Here is a 12,169-nt window from a genome sequence, read left to right as displayed (position 1 = left end):
CAGCAGCCCAGAGGGCCTTGGGAGCTCTTCCTGCTGGAAGGGTCCATGTCCTGGACCTGGAGGAAGTGACCTCACTTCCTTGGTGACGGGCCACAACAGAACATGGAACTCTGGTAACCAGGCACCCACATTCTAGTGGTAGCCATTGCCACCTCACTTGATAGGAAACGTTGCAGGGAGAACTATGTTCCCTTGCTGCTTCTCATCAAGGCGAGGCTCTCGCAGAGCCAAAGCCCAGAATGAAGGTCTCTTCCAGCGTGTAACACGCTGGCTGAGCTCTCACTATGGACGCCTGTGGCCACGGGGGAGGAGGCAGCCACAGGTAACAGGGTTTACAGCCCTGGGAAGTCCCGTCCAGGGCCGGAGTCTCTGGTGACCCCGCATGGGCTGTCTTCCTGTCCCCACGAAGGGAACAAGAGGAGGGGTCCTTCCTGCACAGCACCAGGATTCAGGTGTTGGAGGACGGCTGTGGTGTCATCTGTACCCATTCCAGGGATGGCGGATGGGAAAGTGGGCATTGGGGGCCCTTTTGTGTACTCAGGGGTTACGCCTGAGTTCTCCTGTGTCCCCTGGAGTCCTCCTGGCTGGGGGTATACCCAGATGTCCCTACATATGTGATCTGGGGAGTGGAAATACTCACGGGGTGTCTCCTGTGGGACACTGACGCCTTCTGGCCTGGCTCCGGGCACTCTGTTTGCAGGGCTCCACGCTGGAGATCAGCAATGATTCCCATGAGGAACTCATCTTCTCAGGCAATGGACAGGTGTGTCAGGCCAACAGCCGTGGACAGTGCTGGGCTGGGCTGAGGGAGGGGCCTAGGGAGATACACAGGCGGGGACTCAAGATGACCAGGCTGGGCCGAGGACCAGAGCCTGGATATAGGCACCTCTGGGCCCCGCCCTGGTGTTTCCCTCCCGAGTGACTGACCCCAGTCTCGTTCCTAAGAGATCTCGCCCCTATGCTGCCCACTGACAGCTGGGTTATGGCAACCCCATGTCGGGTCCTGGTGGGATTTTCAGGGGACAGGTTACTACTGGTTCCCTGGATACAAAGTCAAGAGCGTCCGCGTGTGGGACAGCACTGTTTTCCCACCCAGCCCGGGAATCCCGGGCAGGGGTCAGTTCCGCTGTGCTTCCAGACCTCCCCACAGCCCACAATGGAGAACCCAAACCCCATACACAGGGGTGAGGCTTACACTCAGGAGAGAGCGAGACTACTCCATGCACTTGTTGGCAGTGTGTCTCTCGGTCTCAGCCCTGGAGCCCCCACCCATCTCCATCCTGTTGCATGAGAAAGGACATTTGTCCTGTGGCTCAGCTGGGATAACATGCTCCTCCCCGGCTGCCCTGCTGCAGGTCACGGCCTCAGAGAGTGCCCCTGGAAGCCTGGTCTGCTGGGCAGTCACAGCCCAGGGCCCACACGAGGGCGGCTCTCACACAGGAGTTTGCACACAGTGCTGGGGGCTGGATGTGCCTGTGTCTCCTGCTTGTACATGTCCATCTCTGTTCCCGTGTTCTCGTGTTCTCCCGTGCTTCTCTGTGTCCTTGTCCCCTCTCCTTATCAGCACGGCAGACCTGGGGCCCACACCATGGCCTGGCCTAACGTCCATCACCTCCTCAGGAGCACATGGCACATGCAACCACACTCAGGGATGCAGAGTCAGAGCATCACCGTCGCTCTCACAGGAGCTAATGCCCTGCTGAGACAGAGGCCCAGACCGCACTTGCTGGGGAGAGGGGCTGAGGTGTCCCCCTGGAGCAGCCACGGTCAGATCACCGTGCAGAAGGGCTGTGGCCGGCACACCGCCAGCTGCCATCTCTGCACTGCTGCTCCCAGTTGCTGGCCTCCCTGGGGGATATTCTGCCCTCCCCACTCTCCCTCACTGCTCTCTATGTGGCCAACAAAGTCACTCTGGGCCTTTCATTCCCAACCCCCAGGGATGTGAGGGGTCACCTGGTGCAGCTGGATGCCCTCTGTGAGGGGGTCTTCCCCCAGCCCAGACTCCCGTGGTCGGGGGTCCCTGGAGCCGCCTCTGACTCCTGTCCCTGCTGGTCCCCCCTAGTTTGGAGGTGTGTCCACACTGCACCTGGTGGAGGTCTGTCCCCTGCGGAGCCTGCAGCCAGGCACCGGGGTGAAGCTGGAGGAGTCCCTGGTCCCGGCCTCCCCAGGAAGAACCATCGCTTACCTGTCCACTCTGTTGTGCTCACATGGTGACTTCAGCACTGTTCCGTATTTCCTGGACCAGATATTCCATAGGTGAGTGTCTGTGCCCTCCAGGAACACAAGGCCTCTGCCGCCCCCTAGCCGTGGCTCTCTGTGACTGTGTGCTCCTCTGAGAAGTGGGGTGGTGTGGGCGTGAGCCTCAGGGGTTGACAGGGACCATGTGACTGCAGACATGGCAGGGGCCTGGTGCCTGCTCTGTGGCCAGGGCTGCTGGCGCTGTGCTCATCCCTCTTCTTCTGGTCTCTGCACCCTTGGGACTCAATAGCCCACGGCCCTCGAGGTTTGCAAAACCCCACAGAGAGCAGCCCTGCCTTCCCATCTGTAAAGGAGGCCTCCCAGCCCCAGGCCCTGATACAGACAGAGCAGGGCCCGGGCACTGGGTGTGGGGCCCAGGCCCCTCAGCTCTCTGGCAAGGGTCCGTGTGTGGTTCATCCCCACAGCACGTGAATGTTAAACACTGGGCAGTCACTTTGCAGACACGTGTCACAGCTCAGTGAACAAAGCAGACAGCATTCCCGGGGCCTCTTGACCTGGGAGGACTCAGACTCTCCCAGCTGAATGCCTGCTCAGGTCCTGTCCACAGGGTCAGAGGGGAGAGGATCGTCCTCCCATGGTCTTGCCAGGATGTCAGAGCCCAGGCCCCACTAGGACGTCACGGACTGTGGGTCCAGTCGGAGGCCTTCTGTCCCTGCAAACTGTGGGAGCGAAATGTGGGCTGTGGCTGGGGATGGACAGGCAGGGTGTGGATCCCCCACTTCCTGTGACTCCTCTGAGAGTACCGAGGCCCGGGGACTCCCCGCAAAGGAAAGGAGAACAGAGCTGGGAATGGGGTCCCAGACCTGCAAAGGAGAGGGGAGGCTGGGGCACAGAGCAGCCAGGGGTCCATGCCCAGCACAGGTGCTTCCCAGCTCCACCCACGCTCCCCGCCCCCACCCCAGGAGGTCCAGACCTGCAGAGATCCTGAGAAACCTGCTCCTAAGTCAGCCTGGAGCCTCGTGCTGAGCGCCGGGGGCCCTCCCCTCAGGAAAGAAGGTCACTGGGAGGCTGTCACCACGGGGTGTGCACCAGCCCTGTTGACCAGATCTCCCACGGCCGGGGCAGCCCGGGAGGGCTTGGGGGGTGGGGTCATGCTCTGAACAGGCTGAGGCATGCCCAGGGCCCCAGAACCACAGAGGGGCCCCAGGCAGTGCAGTGTGACGGCCAAGGCCAGCCTCTGACCCCGCTGCCATCGCTTGTGTCCCCAGCAACATGGCTTCCTTCCTGGGACGCTGCAGAGACCTGTACGAGGCAGAGCTCCATGGCAACACCAGCCTTCCACTGCTGAAGATGAAGGTGGGCTGCAAGCCTGTCAGCCTGCCTGGAGGAGACCTGGGGACCCAGGTGTACTTTCTGTATGCCCTGCCCGGACACGCCCAGCACCCTGAGGCCAAAGCAGACGGTGAGGGGCAGCGCAGTCTGCAGGTCTCTCAGGGGTGGTATTTGGGGCTGGAATCCCCTTCCAGGCAGTGCGACCTCTCGGGGTTTGCAGAGGCCACTGGAAGGTGATTCACGTTGGCGACCCTTTCTTCTTCCAGCTCCTGCTCTGCATGCTGGGCCAGCACGCTTCCGCACACTGACTCTGGAGCCAGCTGCAGCACAACTGGCTCAGCCAGGACCTGCTCCAGAGCCAGGGCCAGCTTCCCCATGGGGCCTGCCCCCATGCGCACAATCAGCACCAGGGCCAGCTCCACAGGCCTCCTCTGGCTGGGCTGGGACTGCAGAGGAGCTGCCTGGGGCAGAGATGGTTGACATCACCGCCTTCTCCCCCAGGACGATGGCAGAACAGCTCACGCTTCTGGATGCGGTGAGCAGCCGGCTCTGCTGCGCAGGGCCAGGACCACGGCGTCCCTGTGGCACCTGCCATCCCACACAAGCCCTGGCCAGAGTCAGCCCAGGCTTCATGTCTCAGCCCCAGTGTGACCCGGGCTCGTTTCTCATGTCCTAACCCACCTGTCCCCTGTGCACAGCAGAGATGGGACACACTCATGCCAGGTGCACAGAGCGACAGACAGAAAGCTGGGCACGGTGTGGCCCAGTGGTGGTGGAGGGCACTCACTGAGGTGCTGCCAGGCCCCAGTCCCTGCCGGTCTGCCCAGAATGCCTACCTGTCTCAGCACTGATCAGGCTTCAGAGTTGGACGGGGTCCCAGAGTAGACACGCAAACAGAGCCCCTTGTTATAGCTGCCACAGGGAGGTGCGTTGGGATGGGCACAAGGAGCACAGGGCTGATGGTGATGGGCTGAGGGATGGGGAGTTGACCAGGATGCCCGGGAGAAAACACCTCTGTGTCTTCTCTCCAAGAATGGGCTCTGGGCTGTGGAGCTCTGGGCACCCTCAGGGGGCTGCTGCTCCCACCGCTGAGAGGCCCATGCACAGCACCCCTGCACTCTGAGTGGGGGTGGCTGTGCCCATGGGACACTCTCCTCCCCAGGAGCTGTTCCAGAAGGTTGTGCCCTTCCACTGCCTGGGCTCCGTCTGGACCAAGAGCAACAAGAGAGGCAAGGAACACCTGGCCTCCACTGTCCATGCCACCGTCCAGCAGTTCAACTGCATGACAAATTGTGTAGTAACCACATGCTTGGGGGACCCCAGCATGAAGGCCACGGACAGGGCCCGTGTGGTGGAGCACTGGATCAAGGTGGCCAAGGTCAGCTGCGGGTGGCCAGGGCCCTCGCTTACTGCACTCTGGGAATGGCCGTTTTGCTTTATCAGCCCTCGGGAGTACACCCTGTGGCTGAAGGCCCTGCACAGACCCTGGGCCCTTCCTGGCAGGGAGGGGCCTGACCTGACTCACTTCCCCCAGGGGTGCATGCTCACCTCCCACCTGAACCTCCGTGTGGGTTGAACCCAATCCTCTCCCTGTGAGGGTGGCCACAGTGCCCTCGTGCCTTCCTGTGGCTCCGTGGGCATCTGATGCAGCAGGGGGATGTCAGCCCAGGGGGATCAGGTGACTTCTCCCTCATCTGCTCTGCTCTCCAGGAGTGCCAGACCCTCAGGAACGTTTCCTCGGCCCATGCCATCCTCACTGCTCTACAGACCTCCCCAATTTGTCGCCTGCAAGAGACGTGGGGAGAAGTCTCCAGGTGGGTGCCTTCTCCCACAGGAGCACCAGGGTGTACCTGGGACCCTAGGACTCACCACTAACCCCCATGACTCTGGGAGGGGCCAGACGTGGACTCTAAATGGGAGGCATGGGGATGGCACCTTCGAGACCCCTAGACCTTCTGCCTAATTTTTGCCGCAGGATTATATTTGCTTTGCTGTCAGGCACCAGTTCTTTAACAGTGCTCCTGGGCAGCACTGGAGCTCCCTGTGCAGGTGAACTTGAGGCAGAACGGTGCTGCTCAGTGGAGGGGAGGGACCAGGGGAACCACTTGAGCTCCCTGCCTGTCCCCTGGGCACCAGGGCTTAGGGAACTCAGTGGGAAACTCATCTGGGCCGTGTGCATCCTCCTTGCTCTCCAGCAAAGGGAGCTGCACTCACCACCCTCCCATCACACCGAGTAGCTCTTCCTGGTTTCCCATCTCCACAGGAATAGCTGCAAAAAATTTGAGCACCTGTGTGAGAAGGACAATGGCTTGAGCAGAGATCGGCTCACCAAGGTAAGGGGGCTGGGAGGCGGGGCAAGTGTTTGGGGGGTAGGGTGATTTGTGGGGTGAGGGCCTTGTGCAGGGGTGGTATTGGCCAGCAGGACAGACTCTGTGCCCCTGACCCCACCCGGGCTGTGTGGCAGAGTGGCAGGAAGGGCTTCCCTCCTTCCACCAGGTGACCTCGGTTCCTCAGGAAGCCAGGCCCTGCCTGGGATCTGCCTGCCCAGGACCTGCATGGGGAAGGCTGCCCACCTGCACTGGGGAGGGGGGAACCGAACATGGGTGTCCCAGGGCCCGTGGTCGACGGCTGCCGAGCATCAGGTGCAGTGGGCCTATGAGAGACAGACGCACTTGTGGCTGTGATGCCCGTCCTGCCCTGACCCACTGCCCATCACCTGCCTGAGGTCCTGGGATTCCCACCCTGCCCAGGGCAATGACATCATCTCCAGGTGGACGAGGGAAGCTACTGGGGCCTCCTCACGCATGCCCGGTGGCTCTGCCTGACCACATCTTAACGCTTTCCACCTAAGGGGGCAGCAAAGTGTGGCCACCCAGAACCTGTGCACTCAGAGATGATCCCTGGGGGCCACTCCCTGAGTGCAGGGGAGATGTGCAGCAGAAGCTGTGGTTCGTCCTCAACCCTGCTGGGGGTGGGAGGAGCACCCAGTGGGGCTGGGTGGCCAGCACCTGTCAGCCAGGCCTCCTGAGACCACCTGGCCCTCCCCCTCCATGGCTGTGCCTGGCCAGGGACCAGGACACAGAGAGCCCTGATGGACTCCTGGCCAGGGGTGCAGCTGGAGTTGGGGTGAAGCAATGGGGTGCCAGTCAGCTGGGGGCAGGGCAGGCTTTCCTGTGTGGCCCTGGGCTGGCCACTGCCCATGGCCTCTGATTTCTCAAGTAGAGGATGGGGCTGATGAGCCTGTTGTGCAGGGCTCACGGGGGTCGGTGAGGCACCAGGAAGGGTGATGCGTGGTGCAGGGCCTGGCCTTCCTCCCAGGGGACAGTGAGGAGGAGGAGGGCAGGTATAGGATGCTGAGTCAGGACAGCTGTTGTAGGGGAGGGTGTACCCAGCACCCTCACCAGCCAAGGAGCAAACCCAGGGAGGCCCCTTGCTCAAGGTGCCCCCAGTGAGGGTGGGAGCCACAGCATCCAGACAGAGTGCACTTGGGGGAGGGGGTCAGACATGCAGTGCCCCAGCAGAGAGCCCAGGTGTGGGCAGGGGTGGTAAGGACAGGCCCTATGACCCTGACCTTGATCCTGGCAGAAGGGTGCCTTCAAGCTTGCTGCCCGGGAGAAGAATCCCCAGAGAGCGCAGATGAGGCTGCGGAAACAACAGAAGGTGCGTGCGCCCAGGCGAGGGGACTCCTCCGTCACACCGGGCCCGAGCCACAGGAGCAGGGCCTCCACCTCCAGCCCTCCCTGCAGTCCCCACACTGCCTCAGTGGCCTCCACCAGAGAGACCAGAGCCAGGGCCTGGGGCAGCTGGACTCTCAGTGCACTTGGGGCTGAGGTGGCGCTGGGGGCCACATGGCCTGTGTGCCCTTGGACATCCCAGCAGGAGTCCTAGGGGTGCCTGCTGTCCTGGGAGTAGCTGGGAGGATGGAGAATGGGGGAGGCTGCCAAGGTCCTGGATGGCTCCCAGGGGAGACATGAGCCAGAGTCCAGGAGCTGGGGTGGAGGGGTCTCTGGGGCCAGGGCTCGGGGGGCAGCTGAGAGCAGGTGCTCATCACCACCCGCTGTGGCACAGGGAGTCGTCCCCTTTCTTGGCACCTACCTGAAATACCTGGTGATGTTGGACACTGTGATGGGGGACTCTGTGCATGTGAGTGATCCTGGGGCAGGTGGGGTGGGCCGGGTCCCTGAGGCTCAGGGTGGGGGGTGTGGGGAGAGCCTGGACTGCGTTCTTAGCCTTCAGCGCTGCCCCCCCTTCTCCTGAACCTCACAGCCGTCCCTGGGGCTGGGGCTTCACTGCCTCTGCCCTGGGAGTGTCGGGGCCTCCAACCGGATGCCCCTCCCTTTCCTGGAGGGACAAAGCTACACAAGGTCTTGGCTGAGCCTCCTTGGCCTCCCCTCGGGTAGGCTCCATGGGCAGGAGAGAAATTGGACCCAGCAAGGTCAGGAAGCACTGACATGGCCAGGCACCCTCGCCCATCCCAGCCTCTGTTTCCCTCCTGTCACCAGGCAGGGGAGAACAGCAGGTGCCTGAGCCTCAGCTGCCAGGTCCCCTCTCCAGAGCTCACCCAGATCCTTGTCCTTGCCTACCCACATCCCCTTGATGGCCTCATGAAGGGGAGGGTCAGGGCTGGGCCCAGCTGGGGGCGGTTCTGATGGACTCTGTCTGCCTTCCAGCAGGCTGATGTCAGCTTCCAGAAACTGAATAAGGTGAGCAGCTGTGGCCTCACTCAGGGCAGGAGGGCACTGGGGGTCACAGGTAGCCCCGGTCGGGACCCCCATGCATCACCCCTGCAGCTTTGCTCTATTAGGAGGGCTGGGTGCACATGAGGGGGAGACCCATCCCTAGGGTGGGTGCAAGAAGAGGACTGGAATCAAGGAGAAGCCCCTGGGGAGGGGCTGTTTGCACCCCCATCGGAGGCCAGGGTGGGGCCTGCATGGGCTGGAGGGGAGGAGGCCTCTTAAGAGGAAACACCCAGAACACCGCAGCCCCTCCCCTACCAGGTCCCCACAGCATTCCCAGCCCTGGCCCTGACAGTGTCCTGTGTGTCCCTCCAACCCCAGGAAATGAAAGTCCTGCAAGAAATCCAACTACTGCAGGTGGCAGCGAGCAAGTATTATTTTAAGCGTGATGAGGAGTTTGGCGTGTGGTTCCGGTCTGTGGAGTTTCTCACAGAGAAGGAGAGGTGAGTGATGGGCAGGAATTAGGTGAAGCCTAGTGTGGGGGTGGGGAGGGCTCTCTCCCTGCTGTGCAGCTGCAGGGAGCATCGTCCAGGCCCCCTGGTGGGCAGCAGGCCCTGTCCCATGGGCACTGCTGGCCCCAGGACTGCAGCTCCTGGACAGGCCCTGGGAGGGAGGCCTGAGCTGAGGCTCTTGGTGGACTCATGGCTGTGCTCTCTCCATTAGCTACACCCTGTCCCGCCAGCTGGAGCCCCCCGTCAAGAAGCCCACAGCAGCCTCAAGGCCATGAACACCATCGTGATGCCCTCGTGACTGAGTGCTGGAACCTCAGGAGCAGATCTGAGCTCATTGTGAGCCTGGTGCCTGGGACAGTGGCCTCCCTGCTGTGAAGCTGAGGCCTGCGTTGTATCAGTTTAGTTGCCCCTCTTATGTTTTCTCTTTTCCCCCATTTAACTATAGTCACTCTTAGTAACTCCCTAGTAGTTTTATTAAAGTTAATATAAATATGTTGCACCATGAGTTTCATTCTTCCTCGTCATTGCTTCCCCATAACTGAGGTTGTGAGCGGTGTTCCACCCGTGCAAATGTGCTGCGGACATAGACCCCTCTTAGTTGCAGCTCCTGGAGATGCACCTCGCTGGTTGAGGTTCCCTGAGGTCCTTCTCCTAAGAGGATCTGGCAGATCATGTGATGCCTGGTGTAAAAACACTGCCTCACTCCTCCTGTACTTTCTGCCCTGGGTTTAGGACGTTGGGTCCAGTCTGGCCTGGCCTGGCTGTGGTGGGCATATGGGAGGTGAACCAACAAATGGAAGGTCTCTCTCTCTCTCAACTTGCCTTCTAAATAAATAAAAGAGGGGCTGGTGCTGTGACATAGTGGGTAAAGCTGGCACCTGCAGTGCTGGCATCGGGGGTGTGTTCAAGTCCTGGCTGCTCTCCTTCTGATCCAGTGTCTGCTTGGCCTGGGAAGGCAGTGGACAATAGCCCCAGTCCTTGGGTCCCTGCATCCATGTGGGAGACCTGGAAGAAACTCTGGCTTCTGGTATCCAATTAGCCCAGCTCCATCCATTGTGGCCATTTGGGAATGAACCAGCAAATGGAAGACCTCTCTCTCTCTCTGCCTCTACCTTTAGCTTTCAAACAAACAAATCTTTAAAAAATAAAGAAAAAAAAGTATTTTAGATGGAATGTAAAAATACTACCACAATGTCAAAATGATTTTCATGAAAGTTTGTTTTGATGTCTGTATCACTACGGGACACATTAATGGCTAGTATCCCTGAGACATCCAAATGAATGTGTTGCTTGCTTTTCATAGGAACAAGCCGTCTGTTTCTGGAAATAATGGACACACTAAGGGCTGGGCTTCATGGCAGCAGGTGCCCCTTCCTGACACTTGCTTTGGTCTCTCATTCTCCATCTTCTCTGTATTAACTTTTCTATGTCCCCACATTTTCACTGGAACTTGCATCTTCAACCTGCGAGGCGACAGCAGTGCTGCAGGGTCAGCACCTGTGCCTGTGGACGGCACATTTGTCTTCAAGTCCCCTCAGGCAGAGCTGTCTTAGGAAACGTTCCTGACACACCTGGGAGCCACCAGCTTTGCAGAAGCTAGGCACACCTGAGGGGAGTCCCAGGGCCTCAGGCACCAGCGCTGACACACAGTGGGGCCAACCGACACCTGACGCTTGCTGTAAATGATGTCGGAGGGCAGGGACTCTACCTGGCCTTTCTGATTCCAAAGGCTGACTTGAACTTGTCTTCTTGCACTTTGCTGTGTCTCACCTTTGCCACCGTTGAATCATTGCGTAAGCAGTCACCATCAGGCACATGGCAGTGTTTTCCGGTTGGGGCTCTGAGTGCTGGTATTTAAACTCTGGCACAGGTTTTGGTGACACGGCACAGATCTGTCAGGTATGTACATAGTGGAGGAGCTACAGCGTAGAAGCTGCATCTCTGCACCCTGGGGGACACTGCCGGGTTCCTGGAACGCTTGTAGCATTGCACACCCACAGCACGAGCTCCCTTGCATGGCCGCGTCCCTGCCAAATGGTGCTGTCATTCCCATTGTGATTGCCTGACTGCTCTGTGCTTTCAGGCTCCATCTGAGTGTACCTGATTCCTAAAGAACTTGAGCATTGTTGCAGGTGTTGGTCACTGAAGAACCTCTTTTATAGAGACATTAGGGGTGCGTGATGGGGTGCTGTGGGGTAGGCCGTTGCTTGGAACAGCTGCATGCCATATTGGTGTGCTACGCTGCTTCCCATCTGGCTCCCTGCTAGTGCAACCTGAGAGGTAACGGATGCTCGCTCAAGTGCTTGGGTCCCTGCCGCCCACACCGGAGATCTGGATGTAGTTCTGAGCTCCTGGCCCCTGCCTGGCCCAGCCCTAGTTGCTGCAAGCATATGGGGCCATCAGCAGATAGATCTCCCACTCACCTTGCCTTTCAAACAAATAGTTATTTTTAATTTATTTTAAAACATTGTTGCTGGGGCTGGCATTTCAGCTTAGCAAGGAAAGCTGCCACACCTGCAGTGCCGGCATCCCATATGCGTGCTGGTTTCGATTCCCAGCTGCTCTACTTCCAGTCCAGGTCTCTGCTATGGCCTGAGGAAGCAGTAGAAGATGGCCCAAGTCCTGGGGCCCTGCACCCATGTGGGAGACCCAGAGGAAGCTTCTGGCTTTGGATCGATGCAGCTCCAGCCATTGAGGACAATTGGGGAGTGAACGAGCAGATGTAAGACCTCACTCTCTCTATCTCTGTAACTCTGACTTTCAAGTAAATAAATCAATCTTTAAAAACTACACACATTGCTGCTTTTTATTTTTAGGTTTATTTTATTTGCTTGAAAGTTACAGAGAGAGTGAAAGAGATCTTCCATCCATTGGTTTACTTCCCAAATAGCCGCAGCAGCCAGGGCTGGGCCCGGCCAAAGCCAGGAGGATGGAACTGCACCCAGGTTTCCCACGTGGATGCTGGTGTTGCCAGCTGTGACTTTACTTGTTACGCCACAGCAACCTCCCCTGCCCCTAAATAATCTGTCTACAGGCACCTCTTCAGCTGCCTCACAAATACCTTGTATATTTTACCCACCTCAGCTGAGGCCAGAAATGCCCGTGGCCAAGGGAAGGCAGATACTTCTGCTCCAGCACCCTCGGGCCTGGTGGGCTGTGGGGCTGCAGCTTCTCTCAGAGAAGCCCCTGGCCATGCCCCAGCCCTGCAGGCTCTCCAGACACAGGCCGCGGTGTTCCTGCCACTAGGTACCTGGCTGTGAATCACAGCTGGGCGCCCTGACAGTACCTGGGGGCTGGGACTGCCTCCTCTGGGCTCCAGTCCATCACAAAGCCCGACTTGCAGGCAAGACACTCACCGGAGAGCAGAGGGCTTCTCTCCCAGCCAAGTGTCCACAGCCCCAGGGGAAATGACCTTCCTGAGGCCAAGGACATGCTGGGCACACACGGGTC

At 59.5% G+C, this 12,169-nt stretch overlaps 1 protein-coding gene across 1 annotated transcript; it reads left to right on the top strand.

Annotated features, from left to right (window-relative positions):
• Positions 1-495: 495 nt before the first annotated feature.
• LOC103345956 (ral-GDS-related protein) lies at positions 496-9,179 on the top strand. The gene is made up of 14 exons (XM_089335753.1): positions 496-510; positions 701-763; positions 1,762-1,853; positions 2,062-2,256; positions 3,468-3,661; positions 3,798-4,066; positions 4,694-4,909; positions 5,242-5,345; positions 5,795-5,864; positions 7,117-7,191; positions 7,600-7,674; positions 8,202-8,234; positions 8,589-8,710; positions 8,931-9,179. The coding sequence occupies exons 1-14, from the start codon at positions 496-498 to the stop codon at positions 8,992-8,994; spliced, it is 1,587 nt and encodes a 528-aa protein (XP_089191879.1). The 3' UTR covers positions 8,995-9,179.
• Positions 9,180-12,169: the final 2,990 nt, after the last annotated feature.

Source organism: Oryctolagus cuniculus, chromosome 6 (genome assembly GCF_051225735.1).
Source record: "Oryctolagus cuniculus isolate XC-2025 breed Fujian yellow rabbit chromosome 6, ASM5122573v1, whole genome shotgun sequence".
In the NCBI taxonomy this organism is placed as follows: Eukaryota; Metazoa; Chordata; class Mammalia; order Lagomorpha; family Leporidae; genus Oryctolagus; species Oryctolagus cuniculus.
Note: the sequence above shows the minus strand (reverse complement) of the source record. Positions and strands in the feature narration are given on the sequence as shown.